The sequence below is a fragment of the Vombatus ursinus genome, unplaced genomic scaffold (genome assembly GCF_900497805.2).
Source record: "Vombatus ursinus unplaced genomic scaffold, bare-nosed wombat genome assembly UNPS02014813.1, whole genome shotgun sequence".
Classification (NCBI taxonomy): Eukaryota; Metazoa; Chordata; class Mammalia; order Diprotodontia; family Vombatidae; genus Vombatus; species Vombatus ursinus.
In genome coordinates, this window is record NW_020954591.1 from 33,385,907 (window position 1) to 33,413,552 (window position 27,646).

Consider the following 27,646-nt stretch of genomic DNA (forward strand, 5'->3'; position numbering starts at 1 on the left):
TCTAGTGAAACCTATGGACTCTTGTCATAATATACAAACCTTGGAGATATTGAGGGTTTGGTTCCAGACCACCACAATAAAGCGAATATTGTAATAAAATGAATCACATTAATTTTTTGGTTTCCCAGTGCACATAAAAGTTATGTTTACACTATATTGTAGTCTATTAATTGTACAATAGTATTATGTCTAAAAAATGCACATACCTTAATTAAAAATACTTTATCACTAAAAAAAAATGCTAACCATCATCTGAGCCTTCAGTTGTAATCTTTTTGCTGGTGGAGGGTCTTGCCTAGATGTTGATAGCTGCTGACTTATCAGGGTGGTGGCTGCTAAAGGTTGGGATGGCTGTGGCAATTTCTTAAAATAAAACAACAGTGCAATTTGCCTTATCAATTGACTCTTCCTTCTGCTTGAACCCATTGTAGGGTTATTAATTGGCCTAATTTTAATGTCATTGTGACTCAGGGAATAGGGAGGTCCAAGGAGAGGGAGAGAGATGGGAATGGCCAATCAGTGGAGCAGTCAGAATGCACAATTTGTTGATTAAGCTCCCCATCTTATATGGGTGTGGCTCATGGTGCCCCAAAATAATTTCAATAGTAACATCAAAGATCATTGATCACAGTTCACCATAACAGATATAATAATAATGAAAAGGTTTAAAATATTGCAAGAATTACCAAAATGTGACACAGAGACACAATGTGAGTATATGCTGTTGGAAAAAATGGTGCCTACAGACTTGCTTGACTCAGGGTGGCCACAAACCTTCAATTTGTTTAAAAAAAAAACAATATCTGTGAACACAATAAAGCAAAGCTCAATCAAACTAGGTATGTTTTAAATGCATCAAATAAGATGTTGAAGATTAGAAAGGAAACCAATCATCTTAAAATACAGTTATCAAGATTTTTTAAACAAGTTCATGGACCACAGATTAAGAAATCTAGTCCTAAACATTCTTCCTTAATTATCTAAAGTCATTTGCTAGATACTTCAGACCTCCAGAGAGGATGTAAGTCTGTCCTAGTAAAGAAGGACAGAAGACCAGCTCTCTCCTGACTGTTGAAGGAGTGCTATGGGACCTTGAGCTTTGCCACTTTTCAAATTAATTTCCACTTTCTTAGATATCCTATCACTGATTTTTTTAAAAAAAAGAATCCTGAGTTTTGGTTAATGTGTCAATATTTATTTAGTACTGAAGGGCAATTACACTATTTAATTCTCAATTAACAGAGGCCAGCCTAGGTTACCCCACTGAAGAAGACAACACTACGTACTTGCATCTTTCTGACCGGTGTGCTATGAATAAAAATAGTCTAGTTCCTCCTTCCAATTACAAACAGATGCCTCAATGCTCATCTAAGGTTGATGAGGATCAATAATATTTTATTTCTTGTTCAATAGACATCGCAAGGCTGTGTTCACTTCTGATAGCCTTGAGTTTGGTTAGGCAAGGGTGAGGTTTCAGAGTAACTCTGATGGGAGCAAGCTGGGACAGATGATGCTTCACAAAGGGAACAGACCAGAACCCTGGACACAATGGGAAGTTCAGGGGTGCAGAAGGGGAAGGAAGGGAGGGACAGCTAGCTATGGGAAAGGCCATAAGGACATTGTAGTCATCTCCATCCAAAGGTAACTAACGGGCTCATCCAGTGAATGTGAGGACTGACCAGCTCCATGAGATACAGATAGACTGCCAAAGCCAAAATCCTTCCGGCACCTGGGCTCCACGGGACAGCCTTCCCTTTCATTGGCCGCAATCTTCATTGCACTGGTGACTCAGCTCTGAAAGCCAATGAGCCAGTCTGTGGGAGGTGCGTTAGCATCACAAGAGCTGGAAGGGATTTTGGAGAATATTTAGTCCAACCCCCTCACTTTACAATGAGAAACTTGAAGCTCAGAGAAGTTAAATGACTTGCCCAAGGTGGTTAACAAAGAGTCAGGACTTAAGCCCACATCCTTTGATTCTAATTCCAGTATTCTTTCTAATATCCAGCCCTGCCTTAAAAGAGTCCTGCCCCTTATCTTAAAAAGAATTGGACAGAGGGTTGGAAGAACTAGATTCTAATCTTAGTGTTGTTCCTAACTCATGGTGTGACCTTGGTGACATACTTTAACTTCTCAGTGCCTCAGTTCCCACATCTGCAAAATGGAGTTATTAATACTTGTCATTATAATCTCACAGGGCTATGAGATGGAGATAGAATTTTGAAAAGTATAACACTGCAAATGTGAGGTAGGATGGCTATACTAGTATTATTATTTATTATCCTTAAGAATAATGAAATCTTAATCCTGGAAAAGAAGAAACTACAATTAGTCTACCACTCTCCCTTATCCTCAGGATATAGGCAGGAAGCAGAAATTGGTACAATACCCTGGGTTCCAGCAGAGTGTTCCTATGTGTACAAATACCTACAGTCAACTCTACTTTACCTTCAGACATCATAGTATAGTGGCATAGCTGGACTTTGAGTTAGGAAGACCTGGATTCGAATTCTGCCTCTAACACCAGCCATGTGAATATGAACAAGTCATAACTGGGTCTGCTTCCCCATCTATAAAAAGGAGATAATTATGTCTGTAATACCTACTTCATGGGATTGCTACAAAGTACAAAGGAAAAAATTTAAGTAAAGTGATTTTGCATTTTAAAGGCTTACATAAATGGCAGCAATTATTACCAATTCTATTGTCTTATCCTATTGTTTGAAAATTGTTTTTCTGAAAAATCTTTTTGCTGCACACTTCCTCTCATTTTGTTTCTTGTGCTGATGGAGAAAAGACAGTCACTACTCTCCCTCATAAATCTATGAGTTGTTCAATCAGCCCTTAGCCTTCTCCTCTCCGGGATAAACAGTATCCAACCAGTTAAATATTTCCTCACAGTTGTTGTTTCCCAAACCTCAAGTCTCTTCTCAATCATTCCTAAATTCACCACATCACCATCTTACCCTTTTTAAGTCAAGCTGTAGTCACTGTGTTCTCTTCTTTACTCCGAAGTCAGTACTGCTCTCACAATCATCCTCCCTCTGTCCATTTGGTGTATCTAGTGAATTCTGATACTGTAGTAACTCTATTCAGAAGACTTCAACCCTAAGACCTGATTCCACTGGACCATCCCTTTCCTTTTGTATTCTAAAATGAGAAACCTCCGGGCTTGCCTTGCTAACTGATTCTATTGTCAAGTCTCCTGACAAGCTTGTGTCTGGTTTGCTGGCCTCTGTTAGAGAGACAAAATCCTACTTCCTTTGTGACCCCCCAACACACTCACACACCCCCAGCACCCCCAACAAACACAAACACACACACACACACACTTACCATTTTTACCCTCCACTTGCTCCTCAGATGTCTCAGGTAGCAGTGATTTGGGTGGGTTTTTTCCTCCAATTTATCCTGTCTATATCTTGTTCATACATATTTGTTTACATGTTGTCTCCTCCAATAGGCTGTGAGGTCCTTGAGGGCAGGGACTGTTTTTTTTGTTTTGTTTTGGTCTTTTTTTGTATCCCCAATGCTTAGAACAGTACTTAGCACATAGGAGGTAATGGGAAAATACTTGTTGCTTTGCCTTTTCCCCCAGGTGAATCTCATTTACTTTCCCCTTTTTCTAGGAAGAGTGCTAGCAGGAGCCAGGAGGTTCAGTTCTGTTCCTAACTCTATCGCTAACTTGCTGGGTGACTGTGGGCAAGTCACTCTGGATCCCAGCTTCCTCATCAGCATAATGATCAGGCTAAACTAAATGATCTCTAAAGTTCCCTCCTAAACCAGGTTCAAATATTCTGTGAATTGGCTTGGTCAGTGTCTTTGCTGGCATCCTCAGTTTCTTGGCAATTTTTTTGACCTTTATCACAGAGACAGAATTCTTTATTGCATGGTTTGGGGGCCTCAGTTCAGCTCTATATGTAGAGACATGACAAAGGAAGCTGGTTCATCCTTACTTCACTAATCCTCCAGCCTTCTTATTCTCCCAAGGATCTCACAGACCCAAAATAACATCTCAGCATAGACTCCAGAAGAAAGCCTTCTCGTTTAGCAGCTTTCCACAGCCTGCTTATTAGAGCCTGGTAATGTAGCCGCCTAAATAATTAAGACTAACTCACACATGTCAAATTCAATGAGCCACATACATTGAGAAATTGCCGCATCCCCAATTTCTTTTATTAATCAGGTTTTCTAAATTCCTTTTCTTGCTAATTTGCAAAAATCAGATGTTGTCAGTGAGTCTCCTGGTTACAATTTTGTAACATCTTTCCTAGTGTATTCAGCGCTTGACAAGCAAACCAAAGCAAAGTGGATACCAAAACCCAAGTCAAACCACTACACAGCCAGCTCCATTAGAGCAGGGACCAGGTCTTAGGTCATTTTTGCCACGCCTCCAATAGATGCCCAGCACTGTACTCCTCACCCAATGGGTGCTCAATAAATGTTGGAGAATTTAATTAAACTGACCCAGTGAATTGGCATGTTTATAAGCAACAAGTGTAATAGAGTGGACATGGCCCTGGATTTCAAACCCAAGGACCTGGGTTTGAATCCCAACTCAGACACTTATTATCTGTGTAACCATGGGCAAATCACTTCTCTCTGAACCTCAGGTTTCTCATCCATACAAAGAAAGTAAACCTTGTCAACTATAAAACACTATGTCAGTCAGCCAATCAACAAGAAGTGACTTTGTGTTGAACACAAGGGGGGACAGGTGGGGGAATACAAAGACAAAATTATGAATCATTAGAATCCCATAATAGGATTTCAGCATAGAGCCAGTTAGAAAATCCTGTTGCAGATTTCCATAGCTATTAGGAATGAGCCCTTAGATCACCCAAAGCTCTAATTTTCCACTTATGCCCCCTCCAAATTCCCTGGGGAATTGATGCCTCCCTCCTCTTCCTCGAAGCTGTGTTGCTGCAACTCCAGAGGATAAACTGAGACTGAGTCTCAAAAGCATTGCAGGGTCTCTTGCCCTTCTTTCATTTACTCTCTTCCTCCCTCCCTCCACTCTGGTGAGCTCTTTCTCTCTCTCTTTAATTAGAAGATGTTAGGATGTGCTTTAGGATGATCATAAAAAGCCAATGAAAAATATAATAGACATCGTCAGCAATTGTATCATTCCAATGACAAACAATACATATGCAATCATAATGGGATAGTTAACTATGCTCATTGTCAGTGTGTTCAGGCTTTCATTGCAGTCTCTGTTGAGAGGCTATTGTTCCACTAAAACTCTGTGTGTCGCTTATACTTCCAATTGCCCCTTCTAGGCAGTCTGGATTCTTGCCTCTTGAAGATGATGTTAGAAAGAATCCACAAATATAGTAAGTAAACATCAAAGAGGCTTTGATCCAGGCAGCCCTATACAGCACAGGATCCCCTAAAGAAAGGGCCAAGGCCTTGGATGAGAGAACTTAACATCGTCAATTTGGGCGCCTGAGATGGAGGTTTGTTTGAAGTGAGAGCGCGTTGGCTGTGCCTTCAGATGCGTCAACGTGCTGGAAAAAAAAGAAAGAAAGACGTGAGTGCCTTTAGAAAAGCCACACTTAGATCTGCTTCCCTGCTCTTTACTGATAGTCAATAAGCCCCTTTAAAGAATCAAGAGATCAAAGCTAGTGACCTCCCCGGGCCATGGTATCCTGCCACTGCAAGCCCTGCATTTCCTTCCTCTGGGGCAAGAGCCCCGAAGTTTGATTTAGCTGTCTGTCACGGGCCCTGCTCTCCCTTTCATCCTGCTACCGGTGTAGTGAGGGCCCGGTGGGGAGGAGGCCCCAGCAGATGCCCGCCCTGACCATGGTTTAAGAGCTGAAACACAGCCCAAATCAAGATCAGGTCTGGAGGGGGAAGCAACCATGGCTCAGCACTCAGTGGACATTTTTTCTTCTTCTCAAAGAGTCCTGTCTAGAGAGCAGCTCGATCCCCAGAGAGGTTTAGGAGAGAAGCCTGGGAGAACACTGGAAAAAGGTGGGGAGGTGAGGCCATTACATGGCTTCTGACTGGAAAGAGCACTGAACTTGGGAATCAGGAGACCTAGGTTCAAGTCTCAGGGAGATAATCCCACCTGTACTGTGCACCTCCCAGAGTTATTGTTATTATCCTAAAGTATGCTGTGACATGCCATAGAAGTATGAGAAGGCACAATCCTCTTGTTGTTCTATGACCTGGTTATTTGGGCTAGTCACCTAGCTTCTGTCATCTGTGACTTTTTGACCTAAGGACAGGAGGTGATTTCTAGTAGTTAAAGCAGTCACCTCTTATCCTTGGCTCCAGGCCAAGGTTGGTGGTGCCACCATAAAGAGGTTTTTTCAAGAGACAGCCATGTGGCATAGTGGATAAAAAAATAGACTCAGAGTCAAGAAGACCTGAGTTCAAATTCTGCCTCAGGAATTTACTAGATGTGTGCCCTAAATACAACTCTCTCAGCTTCATCTGTAAAATAGAGATAATAATAGCGCCTACAGTACTTCACAGGGTTGTTGTGGGAACCAAATAATCTATGTAAAATGCTTTGCAAACCTGAAAGTATTACATAAATATTGTTGTTCAGTTGTTTCAGTCACGTCTGACTCTTCATGAACCCATTTGGAGTTTTCTTGGCAAAGATACTGGAGTGGTTTGCCATTTCCTTCTCCAGCTCATTTTATAGATGAGGAAACTGAGGCAAACAGGGTTAAGTGACTTACCTAGGGTCACACAACTAGTAAATGTCTGAAGCCAGATTTGACCTTGGGCAGATGAGTCTTCCTGACTCCGGCACTCTATCCCATGAGCCACCTACCTGCCAACATAAACATTTGTTATTATTATTTACTTAAAAAATGTGTGCTAGTTTACATAATAGTGTATATCAAATTGACACAACACGAGCCACTTTGTGCTGTTTGTCTTTTTAAAATCTCTGTCCAATCTCCCTAACTAGATTGTGAGCCTTTCAAGGGCAGGAAACCTGTCTTAATACAATTTTGTATTCTCAGTACCTCAACACATGTTGGTGACAATGACTGATTATGTGTGCTATAAACAATGTGAAGATGTCTAGAATTTTCTCCAGACCTTAAAGCTTTCGCCACACACACCAAGTGTTAAGTCCTTTGGCCTTCATGCCTTTGTGTCTCTAATCCATGTCCTTTTCTGCATGATGGTATCAAACATCTGCTCATCCTCCTGTTTCTCCCCACACCCTAAAAATATCTGCGAACCTCTTATTTAACACTACTGAGTTCCCCTTCTGAATCTGGTAGAGATAACCCACTATGTGAATAGCTGTTGACTGGATTCTGGACTCTGTTTTGTTAATACTCAGCTTCATTCTGGGCCATAACTTTAAAGGAAAGGTGATAAAGGACTCAGAGAATATAGGAGTGGGTATCTGCTACAAAAAAAGGCCATGTTCCCCCTGAAGACTTCTATCTGGAGTGTCTGGGAAAAGGAGTCTTACCCCAACTGCCTGGGATGGCCCCCTGCCCCTCACATACCCAAAGATATGGTTTTTACATTACTCATTCTTGACTCATCCTACCATGTGCTTCCTTCCAGAACTTGGGTTCCAGAAGAGAGGATGCTGTCTGGTACTGGGGTACATGTCCAAGGAAAAGTTCCGGAGGATGAATGAAGGTCAGTGAAGGCCTAACTGTCCCCTGAGGGAGTCATTGGGAGGGAAAGGATTATGTTCCATAATTAATGGATGACTGACTATGGGCAAATTATATTACCTTTCTGAGCCTTCATTTCATCTGCAAAACACTTAGTCTATCTCAGGGTTGTCATAAGGAAATTACCTTGTAAACCTTGAAGCACTATATGAGTATGAATGATTGTTATTATTACTTTTAATAATAATGCTTATAAAAGAAACAGCGGGGACCTAGGGACTCCTAGAGAGAAAATAATGGACTGTTTGTTCACCATGATGGTTTGAGAAGAACATTGTAGTTGGAATAAGAGGAACAGGTTCAAATCCTGACTCTACTGTTTATCACAGATGACCCCAGGCGAGCTACTTTCCTCTCTGAACCTTTCCTCATCTGTAAAAATGAAGATGTAATACACTACCTACCTCAATAGGCTTGTTTCAAGGAAAATTTTTCATAAACCTTAAAGCCCTATAGAAATGTGAGCTATTGTTTTTTCAATCATATTTCCTAATATTTCTGAAGTTCAGTCTTTTCTTATATTCCTTATTATCTTTACCATTATTTCTCCATCCTTCCTCCTTTAGTTCCATTCATATATGTGCTCTAAACTCAGGCTATTCTCAATTCACTATCTTTTTTTTTACACTGCCTATTCCTATCCAATTCTATATCCATCCTGCCTTTCTTCCTCATTCATTCACATTTGATGCTCTTTCGAACTTTACAACTAAACTCTATGCCATTTGCTCAATTCTCTAATAACCCCAAATGTTACAACCATAAAAGTTTTTTTTTTTTTTTGGAGCTGGGGATGACCATGGAGATCACCTAGTACCACACTCACACTGCTTCTAATTTAAGCCCACCAGCCATTTTGCCTTTGCCTTGTTCTGGGCTCTCTCCACAGATGGTCTGAATCACAGGAGAGCTGGAAAAGTGATCTCTGGGAGGCCTGTGAGATGAGGTGTGGGTGGCTTGGGGAGACAGAAGGAGTGCTCTTACTTATGGGCACATTGCAATAAAGAAGCATTCACTTTAGTCTTCTGCCATCTGTCTCCACACTGCTAATAACCTACTCTATCAGATGTCACAGACTGTTTGTTAGGATTCAAAAGAGGATAAACAATAACTGGGGATGTCATTTATTCATTAAAATCAGACAAATGAAGTCTTCTCTTACCACTAGCTTGGAAAGCTCTGAGTAAGCCCCTCCTTACAAACCAAGAATCCCTTGTGAGGAAGGAATGAGGGGACTCCAAAGGCTCCTTCTGACCCAATTACAGGAAAGGGAAGAAGGAAGGAGAGGACAGCACAACAATACCACCTCTGTGCCCCCAGACTTTGAGTAGTACTGAATGCCAGTAACCAGTTCCATCTCCATAATTCCTTGAATGGTCTCCTCTGGTCTACGAACTGTCCCTCATCTCACTTGTACCCTTTTCTGGGCTCAATGCCTTGCAAGTTTCATGTCTTATTGATATCACAGTGACTGTCATGCACTAAATTATGAACAGGAGCAATTAATTAGTGGGAGGCAACCACTTCCCTGGTTTTCACCTGCCAGGGCATAGTGGAAGCAGCTCCAGAGTGCCCATTAGAGTCCTACCTTCCCATGTATGGCAAAAAACATTGAAAAGTACAACCAGGAAGTGAGCATTCACTACAGCTACTTCTCCCTTCTAGATGCTACCTGTGAATGGTAGAAAAGAGAAGTGTGGAAGGAAGATAAGAGGAGGCCAGATAAGAGGGAGATGCCATTAAAAAAGAGTAGTAGAATAAGACAAGATAATATAATAGATTGGGAGTCAGAAGGCTTGGGTTCTAGTCCCATTTCACACAAACAATGTGACTTTGAACCCGTGACTTAATCTCTGGACTTCAGTCTCCTCATCTGTAAAATGGCAGGGTTGCATCAGATGATTAACTTTTAAGGTCCCTTCCAGCTCTCAGATTCTGTTAACTACAGACATAAACCAAATGCTTGGTGGTACTGTCCATGGTGCTGAAAGTGCCCATCGTGCTTTTCACACACTTTGGAACAGGTGCAGCTAAGCAGACAAGTGAAGAGATCTAGATGTCATGAGCAGCACTGGGATTTGAACTCCCTGCCACTGAGCTCTTATCTTATACTAGATGGGTACTAATCCATGTATCCATGCCCCAGAGAAATCAGACTATAAACCTGATGAAAAAGTGAATCATCTCTCACTTCTTTCTGCTCCCTCTGTGTGTGCTATATAGGACATTGGGATTTAGAGCTACAGAGGACCAAAAGATAGTCTAGTACAATCCAACAATTTTAAAGACAAGGAAAATGAGGCCACAGAAGTCAATTAGTAGTATGGGCAGGATTGGGACACAGGTCTTTCAATGTCAAACCAGTGCTCTTTCCACAGTTACTTCATCCCATTGCTACATCCACTAGGAACAGTACTAGAGGACTCCCAACTACCTCATGTCTAGGGTCTCCCCCTAGTCAAGTAGGACAGAATAGCACACTTCAAACATATATACAAAGTAGATGATTTTTTTTATGTATAACCCTCTGTGTATAACCACCCTTTATGTATAACCAACTCTACATTAGTATAGAGTAAGTTGAGATCAGGGAGTGAGACATTTGGGATATCCATAACAGAACAAGTTCACAGATTTCTTCACATGCATATATCATACAGAATCATAGAATAGCAAAGTTTCAAGGGATCTCATAGCTACCACATACACACACACACACACTCAGAGGAAAACTGTGCAGAATGCAGAGGATCCTTGTAGAGAGATGTTAAGGTTCCAGTTAACAACCAAAGGACGGGATGAGAGCAGATTTTAAGCAGGAGATAGGCAGCCTGAGAGACTCAGGAGACATGGCTCCTGAGAAAGTCAGTGATGAGATAGGATCCTCAGCATCTCCCTGTCCTATTCCATCTTTAAATAGCTCTGTCACCCTATAATTTTCTCAAGTTCAATTTTCAAACATTTTCCTCTTCTTTCTGAAACTCCCAAGTCCAGATTTTTCTGTCTTGTTGTTGTTCAGTTGTTTTCAGTTGTGTCCAACTCTTTGGGACCCTATTTGGGGTTTTCTTGGCAAAGATACTAGAATAGTTTGCCATTTTCTTCTCCAGCTCATTTTACATTTAAGGTACTAAGGCAAATAGAGTTAAGTGACTTGCTCAGGGTCATACAGCTAATAAGTATCTGAGGCTGGATTTGAAATCATGAATATGAGTCTTCCTGATTCTAAGCTCTATCCACTGTGCCACCTAGATACCCTACTATGTCTACAGATAAGAAAAGGCATCTGCAGGCAAAGGGAAGTTGTTTTTATAGTTTGTAATTATCTCATACTAGTACCTAAAATAATTATAACTCTTGCATATTAATAATTGAGTGGTATCATAGCCATGACATATATCAAAAAAGAATACAAAACATTTGTTCCATCCATACAATACAATACAATATCTTGGTATAACTGAACAATTAGAAAATAATAAAAATAATTATTTTTCTCCCAACATTGAAATTAGTGAGATATAAGAACAATTAGCTGCTTCTTCCATTAAAGATAAGGTGGTGATAATTTTGTTTGCAACTTAGAATAAATATAAAAAACCCACTTGTGCTACACTAAAGCTTGTTTGTTTGGCTTACCGGTATCTAATTGGGGCTCTGTCACAGGGGAAAACCTGTCTTTGGTTTCATTTGTTTCCCTGTTAATTTGATATCTTTTTATCTCCTCTCCCCTCCCCCTTCCACACCAAAAAATAATAATAATAATTTAAGAAGGAGCAAGAGGGAAATAATGAATGAATAGGAGCTTTATAGATCCAGGGTTTATCATAAGCTGGAGTAATCGCAATTGGAGCTGTTAAACTCCACAAAGCAATAAAAAGAAAATGCTATTCAAACATTGTTTAAAGAGGCATGTGATAGTCAATGTGAAGTTTGCTCTATTGGGGACTATTTAATAGCTTCTTCATTGAATCTGTAGCCTTTACAGGAATAGAGGTTGAAGGTGGGTTGACACTCAGTGGGTCTCTCTCTCTGTGTATGTGTGTGTTTCCATTCCTTGGTTTTTAGCTCCAACTTACCCTAAGTAAATCAAGCTTAGAATAGAAATATGAGCAGAGAAGAATCAGAGAGGAAGTGAAGACAGGAAAGACCGAGCAGGAGACAAAGTAAAAGTAAGAGAGGAGGAAGCTAAGGCTGAATAGGAATCCAGAAGAAAGTAATGAGGTTAGGTTTGTCCAGGTACCTTCAGGCCCTTTATATCACACTACCTTAAATAGGATCTTTGAGGAGGGGATTCCTTGTGTGTTGGCTAATTCCACAGACCTTATCTCAATTCCAGTTTCCAGGCTTCCTCCCATACCAATGTCAATATTGCAAACCAGAGTGCCAAATCCATACCTGAGCAGTTAAGACACAGATGGTTCAGCAAATGGAAAGAGCTAGTAGTAAAGGCAATGATTCATGGTGAGGGTAGAAGAGGGAGGTTTTCCTTATGCCCAAAGATTCTCCCTTCCTGGCCCAGGCAGTAGGTGAACCCTGCAGGCTTCTCTGCCCACTCCTCTTCCAAACTTCACTGTTTTTGTGAAAGGCACCACCATCATCCTTCCAATATTCCAGGCTCCTGAGAGTGGACAAAAGAGGCTAGATGTGAGAAGTATTGTGGAAACAGAAATGACAAGATTTGGTTACTAATTGTACATGGGGGGTCAGGGACAGTTGGTTGGTTGGTTGTTGTCCTTCATTCTTGAAGAGGACTGAAATGACATTACTATGTTGGAATCAAGGTACAGCGTGTCTGACTGTGGCTGATCAGATCAATACTAACTCAGAAGGCTCCACCACAAGTCAGGCACAAACAGTCCATGTGAACATTTAGAGTGGAGATATCTCTGAATTTGGGCAACTCATGTTTCTTTTGAGCTACTGAAATTCTGCTTCACTCACAGAGCACAGGACCTTCTTTAATCTGGGCATGCCATGCTGGGAGTCAAGGATAATAAAAATTTACTTGTATTTTCTGGAATATTGGAAGGATAACAGTATCTTCAATAGAAGAAGCAGAAGTTTAGATGATAAGAGGAATTAGGTGAAAAGATAATGAGTTCAGTTTTAGATATGTTGAATTTGAGATGTCTCCAGGAAATCCAGTTTGGAATGTTTAATAGGCCATTGTTGCTAATGGAGCTGGAGCTCAGGGAAGAGACTGAATCTTGATAGACTTTATATTAATAAAAATATGGATACTTGTTTTTCAGCTGCATAGAAGTGCTTAGATACATGAGATAAGATAAGAACCAAGAGTAGTCTCTCTCTCTCTCTCTCTCTCTCTCTCTCTCTCTCTCTCGCTCGCTCGCTCTCTCTCTCTCTCTCTCTCTCTCTCACACACACACACACACACACACACACAGGAAAGTAGAGCACATACAAGAAGAGAAGGTGGTAAATAGCATCAAATGAAGCCAACAGGTTGTAAAGGATGATAACTGAGAAAAGATATTTGGAGATTAAAAGAGTATTGGTAATTTTGGAGTTTGTTGTTGTTCAGTCATTTTCAGTTGTGTCCAACTCTTCATGAACCCATTTGGGGCTTTCTTGGCAAAGATACTGGAGTGGTTTGCCATTTCCTTCTCCAGTTTATTTTACAGATGAGGAACTGAAGCAAAAGGGTTAAGTGATTTACCCAGGATCACAGAGCTAGTAAGTGTCTGAAGCCAGATTTGAACTCAGGAAGATGAGTTTTCCTGACCAGGCCGGGCACTCTGTGCACTATGGCGTCACCTAGCTGCCCTAACTTTGAAGAGAGCAGTTTCGTTTGATAAACTAGGAAGCCAGATTGCAAAGGATTGAGAAATTAACGAGAGGAGAAGAAATGAAGGCAGTGAGTAGTACAAAGAGGTTTTTTTCCTTTTTAAGATACATTTTATTTATTTAATTAAATGTTTCTAAGTTACATGTAAAAAAAAAATTTAACATTCGTTTTTTAAAACTTTGAGTTTCAGATTCTCTATCTCCCTCTCTTGTCCCTCCTCCTTGAGAAGGCAAGTACTATGATATCAATTATACATAGGAAGTTGTGCAAAGCATATTTCCATATTAGCCATGTTGCAAAAAATAAACAAGAAAAAGTAAGAAATAGAAAGTTTAAAAAGTATACTAATATTTGCATTTAGAGTTCATCCCATCTCTTTCTTATAGTAAATAGCATTTTTCATCATGAGTCCTTTGGAATTGTCTTGGATCATTGACTTGATCAGAATAGCTAAGGTATAGAGTTTTCAAGGCTTTTGGATGATAAAAGAGGGAGAGAATATAGGACAATAGCTTGAGGGGGTGGTAGTATCTAGCAAAGGTTTTTATAAGGATGGAGTAGACTTGAGCATATTTGAAGAAAGTTAAGAAGAAATTTTTAAAAGATAAAGGGAGGATGATGATTAGGGAGGGTGGATGATTAAGGGTACAATCTCTGGAGAAAATGGGAGGATATCAAGCATATACACAAAGGGGTTGGCCTTGGAAAGGAGGACAATCTCTTTATCAGAGACTAGATGAAAAGAGAAGAGTGAGATGTTGCTAAGGGTTTTAAGATGAGAACAGAGGAAGAGGGAAGTTACATCCAACAACCTCTATTTTCTCAGTAAAGTAAGAAGTAAGATTCTCAGCTGAGAGAGGAGGGAAGAGGTGGTATAGGAAGCTCAAGAAGAGAAGGTTTAGAATGACTTCTATGGGGAAATAAGGGATAAATTAGGGAGGAATAAAGGGACTACAATACTGCAGGAGGATCCAGTTCAGGTAGGATAATTTGACTTCATAATTTACCCAGTTAGTAGAGTTGTGAGACTTCCTCCAGCAATATTCAGTAGCTTATGAATAGAAGCAGAGGAGACAGATAATGGGAATAATCCGGGGCTCAGGTTTGGTGAGAGATGAGTGGCTATAGGATGTAGGAGTAAGGGATTAGAGAGAAGAGGATAATGTAGGGTTGAAAGGGTTACATACTTTGTGGAGACTGGGGAAGGCAGAAAGTGAAGTTAGGGTGGGTGTAATGGCCTGAAAGTTACTGTGTGGTGTAGAGATTGGAGAGATTGATGAGAGTGAAGGTTTAGGACCTGTGAGACACAGGGAGCAGTGGAATGATAGGAGGCTATGGACAGATAGGGCAATGCCAGGGTTTCTCCTTAGGGAAGTGGACCACTTATGAGATAAGATCTAGTGCATGACCATCCCTATCTAATCTGAGGTGGAGTGAAGGAGTAGGTGAGTTTTAAGGAGACTGAGGAATTCCAAGGTAGACAGTACAGTTACATGTATGTAAGTATTAAAATATGTAAAGTGCTCATTAAACTTTACAATACAATTTTAATATAAGCTGTTTTTTCCCATAAACCTAAAAGACAGCTCCCTGTGAGATATTATTTGAATGATTTCCTCTTCCCCACCCCAACAGTTTTCCTCTTTGATTCTCCATGATGCTTTAAATTCCCACCACTAGAGAGACTCAGTTCATTATATTTCAATAAATTAAGCACCTGCTATGTACAAGGGCAGCTATGTGGCACAGTGAATAGAATACCAGGCCTGGAGTCAAGAAGACTCATCTTCCTGAAATTAAAATCTGACCTTAGACACTTAGTAGCTGTGTGACCTTGGGCAAGTCACTTTACCCTGTTTGTCTCATTTTCCTCATCTGTAAAGTGAGATTGAGAAGGAAATGGAAAACACTCCAGTACCTTCGTCAAGAAAACCCCAAATGGGGTCACAAAGAATCAGACACAAGTGAAAAAACGGACTGAACAACAAAACTACGTACAAGACACTGAGCTAGACACTATGAATACAATAAGCACACAGTCTTCATTCCTTTGATTTGTCATTATCTCCAGAAGGCCTCTTCAAATACACACCTTACTTGGAAGGGAAGCAAAGGAAAGGGTACATGAACATTAAAATAATAACTCAAATTTATACCATACTTTAAGTTCTATAAAGTGTTTTCCTTGCAACAACCCTGTGAATTTTATCATCATCCCATTTTATAGCTAAAGAAACTGAGGCTCAGAAAAGCAAAGTGACTTTTTCATGTTCACGCAATTAATATTGGGACTAGGACTCAAATCCAGGCCTTTGTACCTCAATTGCAAGCACTCTTCATAATACTGCCCCTCATATATTAGTTAATCTGTCTGTCACCTTGAATAGCATAAAGAACAAAATTCTGAAAGCGCAGGATACTGAACAAGTCTTGATGGAGGACAGAAGTCAAGATAGGCCTGGATCATGGCAGGGCAGGCTATGAGGAGGGTGCCTGGGCACCTCAGGTATCCTGTTCTCAGCTCTGTTGCTTGGACAGCCGGAAAATGGAAAGAGAGTGAGCAATCCAACCTCCATTAAAGCTGGCAGAGATTCCAGGTTACAGGGGGTGCCCTTCCCCACTTTCTGCAAGGCAGAGAGGGGCGAAATGCCAACTCTGTCTCTCCCTTTCTCAAGTAGCAGGGAGCATTCAGCTCAGTGCTCTCTTCCTTTCAGCACTATGGTGGGAAAGCAGATATGCCTCCAGCCTTGTCACTTTCATCTTCCAGGGAAGAAACAATTGCAAGTGATTAGGAGAGGCATCTCCTAGGCGGCTATGGATGTGAGAGCTTTGTTCTTTATCTGACGCAGATGTTTCAGAGACAGAGCAGACTGGCTGGGGCACCTCTCTCCGCCATCTCAGTAGAAGGAAGGGGGCTAAAAAGGCTAATGTGTCAGTTAAATGAGCAAGCCCTGCATCTCAGGAGGATGACCAGAAGGGACTCTCCATTAAATACACCCCCCTCCCCACTGAGAGAGTTATGTAGGCTTAAAAAAACAATCATAAGCTAAGGATAGACCCCTAAACTACACTGTCTCCCAAGTCAAGGCCAAGTGTCTACTGGGTCCCTGTAAACAGATTCAACAAACTTATGATAAGCCTACAATATAGGAACTTGTCACCCCCTTTGGGACCATTGAGGAGGGAAGTGGGGCATGAGTTCATGGTGACAGGCAGTTGGTTATAAAGACTGTTAACAAAATGCTTTAGAAATATAAGTACCCAAGAGTCCTCAGCAGCCCATAAATGTCATGTGACATAAGCTAGGTGACTCTACCTTGCTCTTTGTAGGTTTCCCCATCCATTAAAATAAACATGGTACTCCTGTTTTCTTTTGCCCTTCCCTGTGGAGTGCTGGGTGGACAATGGAGTCAAACCATGAGTAACATGCTATGAGGGGGATGCTGAATTGGAAGGCAAACCACTCAGACTCTACCTAGTCCCAGCTCTGCCACCAACTCACTATGTGACTTTGAGCAAATCACTTCACTTCTCTGGGCCTCAGTTTCTCCATCCACACAGTAAAAGGGTTAGTTTAGATGGTTTCCAAATTTCCTTCCAACTCTAAAATTCAACTATCCAAAGAGACTTTCCTGCTTTCCCTTTTTATGTCTTGAAGTGCTTTGAGATCATCAAAAGTAGTGCTCTGTGGCATTGGAAAGCCTAGGGACTTACATGCTCAGTGGCCTTAGAAGCTGGATCCATGTTTCCTAGGTCTTTGAAGCTAATACAAGAGTGACAGAGTCTATAGAGATTCACGATTCAGCTCCACAGTCAGCTATAGTCAGGGTGGTACTACCCCAAAGGATGCCAGAGCAGCCTTTGCCCAGTGGCCTAAGAAGCCATCTTTTCCAGGGAAAGGGAATGATGCCAGATTGGGAACTGGGCCTAGCATCGTGATATAGTGGGAATGTACCTGGCTCCTCTGTGGTGTTTGTCCCATACTGACTGTAGCAGCCACCACAATCCTGACTTATGGCCAAGAGCCTGCAATCATTTTCTCAAGACCATTCCTCACTCCTTTTCTGAACCCCCGGGATGTTGGCTAATACTGCCATTTTGTTAGCTGGGGCCTTTTTGGTGCATTTTTCTTATTTCATTTTTCTTGCTGATGTGTTTTCCTCCTCTGGGGCTGCATAGTGGGTTATTTGTATTATGCTCCTGTTTATTATTTATGGAGAGACTCCAATTTCCAGGGCACTTTATGATCGTTATTTAATTCACACAGCATCCGGGAATGACAGACCTACCATTTCCATTCTCCTTCCTTGGTGTAATGGAGGTTTCCAATTGTTCATTCCTTGTTCCCTTTTCTAGCCCCTTTCCTCCAGTTGGTCTTCCTGATAGGTCCAGGAATTTCTTTTTTCTATCCCAGAACAGACTGAGCTAGTACCCTCCAAAAAAGGGAGGAATAACTTAAAGGACTAATAATTAGATCAGAGCTGAAGCTAACAAGATGAAATCTAACAGGAGTAAATGTAACACCTGCACACAAGTTCAAAAACTCAACTATACAGAGATGGGATGGGGAAGCTGGGAATGATTAGAAAACAATCAAGAGTGGCTCAGGGCCAGGCCTAGAGTCAAGAAAAGGGGAGTTTAAACCTGGCTCAGACATGTACTAGCCGTGTGACCCTGGGCAAGTTACTTGACCCTGTTTGTTTCAGTTTTCTCATCTGTAAAATGAGCTAGAGAAGGAAACGGCAAACCAATCCAGTATCTTTGCCAAGAAAACCCCCAAAAAAGTCACAAAGAGTCGGACATGACTAAAACAACTGAACAACAACCCTATGAAAAAAGACCTAGGGATTTCAGTGGGCTGTAATCCCAATGTGAGCCAGCAGTTTGATGTGGCAATCAAAAAAGCTAAAATGATTTTAGGTTACATTAATAGATACAGGGTAATGTGAATGGGATGAACTCGCCCATAAAACAGAAGCAGGTAACAGAGTGGATTAAAAACCAGAATACTACAACATGTTTACAGGAAACACATTTGAAGCAGAGAGACATACAGAGTAAAGGTAAAAGGCTAGAGCAGAATATATTATGCTTCAGCTGAAATGAAAAAAAAAAAAGGTAGGGGTAGCAATCCTGATCTCAGACAAAGCAAAAGCAAAAATAGATCTAATTAATAGATACAAAGTACATAGGGCAAGGGAGGTTTGATCACACGCTAGTCAGACTACATTTGGAGTATTGTGTCCAGAAGTCTTCCCAAATGAGGATGATCAAGGTGATAACAAGAGTAAAAATCATGACATTTGAGGGTGAAGTGAAGGAAGTCAAAATGCTTAACCTGGGAGAGAAGATTTAGGGAGTACTGAATAACTATTTGACTATTTGAAGGATTGTTGTATGGAAGAAGGATTTTAGGATCATTAGATTTAGCATTGGAAAGGACCCTAGATATCATCTAGTCTACCCCCTCAGAAATCAGAGTTGAGAAAACATAGGCCCATAGAACTTAAGTGATTTCATATAATTCGCAGATAGTGCTTAGCCCTTGGAAGGTGGAAATAAGTCCAATTGATAGAAGTTACACGGAAGCCAATTTCAACTGCACATAAACAAAAACTTCCTAGTAATTAAAAGTATCCAAAGGGGGAGCTAGGTGGCACAGTGGATAGAGCAACAGATGGCAAGTCAGGAGGACCTAAGTTCAAGTCTGGCCTCAGACACTTACTATCTGTGGGACTCTGGATAAGTCACTTAATCCTGTTTGCCTCAGTTTCATCTGTAAAATGAGCTGAAGAAGGAAATGGCAAACTACTCCAGTGTCTTTGCCAGGAAAACCCAAAATGGGCTCACAGAGAATCAGACATAAGTGAAATAACTCAACAATAAAACAACAACAAAGGTGTTCAAAATGGAATAGGCTTGGTCAGGGGTGGTGAGCATTCAGGCACTCGAGGTCTTTATTTAGAGACCAAAGAAGCTCTTCTCAAGGATGTGTTGGATGAGATTAATGCATTGAGTACTGGTTGGATCAGATGATTTTTCAGATCCCTTCTAACTTTAAGATTTTGTGATTCTAAGAACTCCTTTACACTGCACATACCAGGATCAAATCTCTGGGAAAATTCCTCAGTTGTTAGCACATTCGGATAGGCATCCTGAAGACTGAACCAGATCTCTCCCTCCCATGCTGAGGCCACCTGCAGATATCAGAGAAAATGTAGAACTTCTGGGCTGCCATTCCTTTGGCCAACCTGATTGACTATTGCCACAGAACCAGTCATCTTGACAAAAGTGAGGGATGGCATACTAGCTTAACCAAATCCTGGTAATACTGTTTAGCTTTTTAATGAGTATGTCCTGTCACCCTAGTTAGATTGTGAGCTCCTTGAGGGAAGAGATAACATCTTATACTTTCCCTCTATGTATAACAGTGCCTTGCATATGGAAAGCATTCAAAAAAAATTATCAAGTTTGAGTGGATCAGTCAAAGGAGGGCCACCCTAAGGAAGTGAGTTCAGAGTCACTTAGTTTTCAAGGAGTCAAGAAACAAAAGCTTTTCCTGATTTCCCAAGCTACTAAAAACTCTCCAAAATTATTTTGTTTTATTTTGCAGATACTAATTTCTCTAATTAATAATTTGCAGAGATTAATACATGTTTTCTCCCACAACAAAATGTAAGGTCACTAAGAGCAGGGACTATATACTAAGTGCATAGGATTTGGAACATAACAGGTACTTATTAAATGCTGATTGATTGAAATAGATAGTGAAAAGGTATTCCAGGGAAAGAGACTGGCATATGAAAATGTCCAGAGCAAGTCATCATTCAACAAGTGAAAAAATATCAATCACCATCTATATTTGGAGTACTATGCTAAGTACTAATGAGGTGATGAAGAAGTATAAAAAATTATCTTTTCCCTCAAGGAGCTTATAATCTAGCTAGGGAAAAAAGAAATCATATAAAAATTAAATAGCAATAATAATGATTAATAATAGCTAACATTTATATAGTACTTACTACGTGTTTATATTGTGCTAACTATATAGGCAGCAAATGGTAAATGCCAGTGACTCAGGCAGCAAGTGAAACAGAAAGCAGTTCATAGGAAGGGGACTTCAGTGCAGGCCGGTGTAAGTGCTGAAAGCTTCACAAAGGAAATGGTATTTAACTCAGGCCTTGAAATAAAGGTAGAATTGAGATCAATTGGTAACAAAAGGGAAGGAAAATTACTATGGTGTCTTTGAAAAACAAACAATAGACCAGTTTCACTGAAGTGGGAAATCTTCTAGGGGAGTGGTATGAAACAAGGTGCCTGGCACATAAAATATGTGCTTAATAAATGTTTGTTGACTGACTGCCAGGTTCTGGATACCCTGAGCTTAGGCTAATGAGTTTGAACTTTGCAGTATAGGCAATAGGGAGCCAGAGACTTTTATGAACAGGAGTTAGAGGCAGTAGCTAATATGAAAAGGAAAGCTTGCAGAAGATGAATCTGGCAGTAGTGTGTGACTTGGATGTAGGAGAGAGAGAGAAAGAAATGAAATCTCAATCTAGTCCTTTGAGAGACAAGAGGGAAAACAATTTTAAAACTGTTGAAATAGCTTCAATGTGGTGAAAGAAGTCCTAGGCTATCCAGTTAGAATGGGGGAAAGGGAGAAGATTGGAGAAATACTATAAAGAAAAAATCATTGGGATTTGTATGCCTACCCCTCCCCTCCAAGTCTCCTCTTCTCTAAAATGAGCAGTTCCTTCAATGAATTCTTATATGACCTGATCTCAAGGCCCTTTTACCACCCTTGTCCAGCTCCTTGGGACAACAATTCTAAAGCTGTATGAAAATTACCTTCAGGATGAGAGCAGGAGATTTAAGTAGAACCTAGAGCTACCAATGTGGCCCACTCATAGTGGCTGACCAGGAAATCTAACCTCCTTTCCATCCCTGTAGCACTGAGTGCAGCATTGCCCTTCTCTCTGCCTCACTGTCTCGCTTAACTTAGAATTGGACTCAGGAATGTTCATCACTTTATTTCCAGAACCCAATAAGGGCAGAAAACACAGGGGATTCTGAATAAATGAGAGACTTGTAATGGCCTACAATGCCATAAAGTTTTTAGTGCCCTGTGTTGGAATGAGCAGTTTGGGGCTGTGATGAATCATGCAAGGTTTTTTATCTAAGGAGAGTCAATAAAATCCCGAAAGAACAACTTCACCCCCTCCCCAACCTTATATTGTGGTCATGGCATATAACTCTATCCAACCACAAACAAGTGGTAATTGTGTTGTGTGTTCATATGTATGTGTATATTTTCCCAATTTCTATTTGCTTTCTTCCCAGTTCCTTTGGTAGCTCTAGACTCACCCTTTCTAAAGTGTATTAGTTTCTATGGAAACTATGTTGTTACTGGTATGGGTAGAGTTTAATAGCATTCAAAGGAACAAAATCAAGTCCATTTATATAATGGTTTGAAATACACATAATAGCAAAATGGAATGTGGGACATGGTGACAGTTTCAATAACTTCAAATAGAATATGGGATAAAAAGGCAGTGTAGTATCTCACATTGCAGAGTCCAATATAGCAATAGCAACATCTATACTTAGTATTAAAGGGCATTTAACTACATTTGTTCATTAAAGGATCTCAAAGCATTTGAAAAAACTGCTCTTATTTTGTCCTGATGAGGTGCTACACCATTGCACCTCCCCCTTTTTGAAGACTGAACTGATAAGGAAGATGCAATCAGTAATTTGCTTGCCTCAAGAGGAAAGGGAACAACAAGCAAGCTTTGTGATTTGGGAAAGGAGTAGAACACCCTGCTGATTCATGTTCCCACTAAAAACCCTAGGGTTTTTCTTTTCACACAAACTGCTATCTAGCTCCTCGATTCTCCCCAATTCCATTCTAGTGAGGTTGATCTGTTAACCCAAGCATAGGATTTTACAGTTATGCCAATTAAATTTAACATTATTAGACTCAGCCCATCATTTCTGCCTATGAAGTTCTCCTTGGATTCTGATTTTTGTCACCCAGTCTGTGAACTCTTCCTCCCAGATTTTTGTCATCTGCAAAATTAATGAGCATGCCATCTCTGCCTTCATTCAAGTCTATGATAAAAATGTCAAACAGAACAGGGTCAAGTACAAATTCCTTGGTCACTGTACTAGGGACTTCCCTCCAGATTGATATCAATGCAGTAATCACTACTCTTATGGCGCAGTCATTCAACCTGTTCCATCTAACTATTATCAGCCAGCCTACGTCTCTCCATCTTATCTATAAGAGTAACATGAGACTTTAGCAAATTTTCCCTGAAATCCAAGGATGCTTTATATATTGCATTACCCCAGTCTATCAGTCTAATAGCCCTATATAAAGAGGAAACAAAGTTAGCCCCCTACTAGGATTCTAGAAACCTAGGTTCTATTTCTAGCTAACCATCTAACTTGGAGCAATCTTTCCAAGTCACAATGCCATCTGTAGAATGGGAAGGATGCCAATCCTATTGACCTTAGAGAGTTATTGTGAGGATCAAATGAGATAATATATAGGAGAGCACTAGGGATAGTTTAAAGTAACCCTTAACTACCAGAAATTGTGGTTAAGGTTCTGGGAAAATCCCCTTTCTGTAGAGATCCACATAGGAGGTATGTGATATGAGAAGGGGCTAATTGGTTGGTGGAGGAAATATATAATGGCCAATAACTTTCATCCATATGTATGATGCATGCAACTTCAGTGGGAAGAAATGGTGAAAACTTAAAGTATACTGGTAGTGAGATACACATGAGGGAGCACATGTGGCCAGGGCTACTCAGGCCTCTGCAACTGCAGGGCCCTTGTGACCTTTCATATTTGCACGCTGCTCCTCACTGGGTAGTTTCCTTGCTAGGCAGGTCACTCAGCTGGGCTCCCCAGACCTGTTTCTAACTGTAGATAGGCACCCAACTGCAGGACTAATTATTTTTAATTCATAGTTAGCTCTCTTCCCTCAAGCCAAGGGTCACGCTCCTGGTGCTGCCTCCACTGACTCTCTCAGACTCCTTAGTCCTGTTTGCTGATGGGTGCAGTCCACCTCTCACCTGTCGCTGTAAAAAGCTATAGTATGTGCAGTGGCCACACTCTGGTAATACCTGATTCCTAATACAGAGAGGCTAAATCAGCTTGAGAGTAACTAACAGGTCTCAAACCTGTCGGTGAGTTAAGAGAACGTCTATCTCAAACATGGGAGACTTCTGCTGGTGGAATGGGAAGATGAGAACAATTAGTTCCAAAGGCCATGAAGGTGGCTGAAAGCAGGCACTGTGGAGCGCTTAGACCTGGGTCAGGCATCAAAAATGTCAAGGTCATCCACTGCATCCCAGGTCATGGAAAGTCATCTTGACTTTTGTGTTGCCACTGGACTTTGATGGCTCTGGAAGACAGAGTGAAGCCGATGACTCTGTGCAGCTCTGCCTCATTTAAATCCAATTCATGCGCATGCCAAGACATCACCCGTGATGTCACTGGTCCTCTTCAAAAATGAAGGGCAAACAACAATGATGGGTGCCTTGCATTCTTCTAGAAGAGTAATTCCACCCTGTTGCAAAGCACACAATGTTTTTCTGTGGGAAAATGATTAGGTTGGACCTTTGATTTAGAAAGATTGTTTTGGACTTTGGGTGGAAGATGGAGAGGAGAGAAATTATAAGGGAAACCAATTAGGAGACTATTAGGAGAGTCCATGTCAGACGTAATTAGAGACTAAACTAAGGTGATAGCTTTGTGAATGGAGAGAATGGGATAGATGCAAAGGATCTGACCCTGGGCAAGTCACTTGACTGGTCTTCCTCAATTTCCTCACCTTTAAAATGAGAATATTAATAGCATCTACCTCCCAGCGTTGTTGTGAGGATAAATGAGATAACATTTGTAAAGTGCTCTGCAAGCCTTAAAATGCTAGGTAAATACTGGCTATTATTATTATTATTAGGAAGAGGAAGAGGAGGAGGAGATAGGATTAGCAAGACTTGACAACTTATTAGATATAAGTGATGACGAAGAGTAAGGCACCAAGGATGACTCTGAGGTTGAGGCCAGAAAGAGCAGGATGAAATTAGGGATGATGGAGAAGTCTGTTTTTTACTGGCAGATAACATGGATGAATGGAGAATAGCATACAATAAGGCTAGAAAGATCGGGTGGAGAGTATCTTGAATACTAAAATAAAAAGTTACACTTGACGCTTACTAGCTGCATGACCCTGGGCAAGTCACTTAACCCCAATTGCCTCATCAAAAAACAAAAACAAAAAAAAAGTTTATGTTTTGTCTGGTAAGTACTCATGGACCGTTAAAGATTTCTGAGCAAGAAAGTGATGTAAGATGATTGACCTTTGTATTAGGAAGGTTAATTTGGCAACTATAAGAAGGATTGATTGAAAAGGGTAGAAACTGGGGGAAAGTAGACCAGTTAGCCTCTTATCACAAATACTCCACGCATGAACACCTGAACTGGAGTGGGAGCAGTGGGTGTGACAGGAAGAGGTGAGATAGAGCAATATCAACAACTTGGAAACAGCTATAGATGTGGTCATGTTAATAACTTAAAAATCTTCAGTACTCCTCTATTGCCTGGCTCCCAAGATAGTGCAAAATCTGACTCCAGAGCCTTTCTATCCTTATCTCACCTTATTTCCCTCCAAGAACTCTATGCTCCAGCCAAATTGAAATTAAAGTCAGCTCAAATGATACCTTCTCTCTTAAGTCTTCCTTCATCTTCCACGATCAATTAATCAATCAGTCAACAAACATTTATTAAGTGACTCTGTATCAAGCACCATGCTAAAGGCTGGAAATACAGAGACAAAAACTAAATGGTTCTTGTCTTCAGGGAGCTTAAATTCTAACAGGGAAGGATCCATAAATATAAATGTATATAGAAGCTATATGCAAAATAAATTGAAGTTAATTTTGGTGTGGGAGCCACAAGCAACGGGAGGGATCAGGAAAGACTTCATGTTGAAGATGGTACTGGAACTGAGCTTTGAAGGCCATTAAAGACTCCAACACAGAGCCCTATGGCACACTGGGAGAGCCTGTGCAAATCAGGATGACTTTCCCCCTCAGTCCTCATGGGGCTTTCTTTTGCCTTTCTAATGTATTTTTATTTTATAGTTATCTGTGTTTGAATATTTTCCTTCTACTAGATTATAAAGCCCAAAAGGGCAGGTACTAGTCTTAGCTAAATTTTGTAGTTCCCCAGATGTGTAACATGGTAGTCTGCCCATAGCCAGAAATTTAATAAGCATTTGCTACATATTAACTAATTGATTGGATGAAAGGGGTGAGAAGAAGGAAGAATCAAACATGACTGTGAGTTTTCTAGCCTGAATCAGTGGAAGAATTAAAGTAACGTCAACAGAAATAGAGGCATTGCATGGGCATGAAGTGCCGCTGGGGAAAGATTCTGGGGATTCGACTTCCTACAATTAATAGGGTCCTACGCAATGGAAATAAGGCCAGAGTCAGATGAAACTCTACAACCAACCATCCTTTCCTGCCCCTGATGAGGTGTGGGCCGTGGCTGAAGTCCTCAGGGCTAGTTCTTCCATGTGAACAGGTGAGAAGACTGACTAGAGGGAAGGATCAAAATTCTGAGCTACAAAGGAGAACCAGGGTGACCCTTTGGGCTCCCGTCTCCAAGTACAATCCTGAGAACAGATGTCTGAGGATTCTGGTCATACAGAATCAACAATCCCTCTTAGACATAAAGCTGTCCTTTTGAGGAGACAACTTCTTTCAGGAGATACTCCTCTCCATTGCAATTGAGAATGGAGCCCTTCCAAGCCTCGCCTTTCTCCTTACTGTGAGATGATCTCATCCTTGATCAGTCCTTTCATTGAGCAACGCAGGTGTCTTCCCTGCTAAACAATGCAGCCTCTGCCTAGAACCCTAGAACCACCACTCCTGTGTGCCTCCGTTGTTCTGCCCGCTACAGTAGAGCACCGGGCAAACAACCACTTGAAGACAGTGTTTACTCTGGTGATTAATCTTCTGCCTTACTCCATATTCCTCCCTAACCCCCCATTTCCCCTGTGTTCCCATGCTCCTCTTAGAGTCCCCAGCTTTATTCATGGATCATAGGATCACAGATTCAAGGCTCAGAGAGACTTAAGAGGTCATCTATTCAATTCTTTCATTTACAGATAAGGACACTGAGTCTCAGAAAGTATAAGAGGCATACCCAAGGTCAAACAAGAAGTACTAGGATTGGAACCTAGGTCATTAGACCTCATATCTAGCTGTCTTTTCCCTGTACCATACTACTTTTTATGAAATTAGTCTTCTCCAAGTCGTCCCTCTGCTTAGTGGCCAGGTATAGCTGCTTCTCTAGCACTTTCCCATTTATTGGTGCTCATTGCCTCTCTCTTTTTTTTTTCACTTTTTTGGTAAGGCAATCGGAGTTAAGTGACTTGCCCAGGGTCACACAGCTAGTAAATGTTGTCTGAAGCCAGATTTGAACTCAGGTCCTCCTGATTCGGAGGCCAGAGCTCTATCCACTGAACCACCTAGCTACCCCCTCATTGCCTCTTCAAAGCTTGGATTTCCTACATCTCTCAGAGCCACAATCAGGTGGCGCAGAGATCAGACCAAGGCTACCCAGCCCGTGGGAGATGGTCCAAGAACAAAAGAAGGGAGACTGAAGTTTGGTTAAACCAACTCTTTCCCCTTCTTCTGAAATAGATGCCTCTGGAGAGTGGAGATGCCATTAGTCCCATTCCCAGAGCTCCTTGCTCTCTCTTGGTCCATTGCACAGCAAACAGCCTCGGCCTGTGTCTCTGAGTCTTTCTTCCCTATAGGGTAATTCAATGTTATCTCTGCCTATTTCTGCTCCATAGATGAAGAGATTGCTTTAAACCTGCTGTCCCACAAGCTCTGCTCCTGGCTTCCAACACCATTAAGTTTCATTATAACAAATAAACACCGCAATGACATTTATAAGTTACCACAGAGCACAGAAACACAAATATGAAGCAGATAAACTGCATTTGATCCAAATAATTACTGCAGGCAATATTGGGCTTAGTCTGAGCTGGCAGCCGGGCACCGAGTAATTTATTGGATTGCGTAGGGCAATGTTGCACATTGGGTTTTTCATTATTGTGTCTCTTTCTCTCTCTGAGGCCTAAATAGGTTA

At 41.0% G+C, this 27,646-nt stretch overlaps 1 protein-coding gene across 2 annotated transcripts in view; it reads left to right on the forward strand.

The window, feature by feature from the left end:
- KIRREL3 (kirre like nephrin family adhesion molecule 3) overlaps positions 1–27,646 on the forward strand; it is a 753,551-nt gene that overhangs the window by 551,255 nt on the left and 174,650 nt on the right. For both annotated transcript variants that reach the window (XM_027835269.1, XM_027835270.1), the window contains exon 2: positions 7,543–7,620. In XM_027835269.1, coding sequence (XP_027691070.1) covers positions 7,543–7,620 — 78 coding nt within the window. The remainder of the gene's footprint in view (positions 1–7,542; positions 7,621–27,646) is intronic.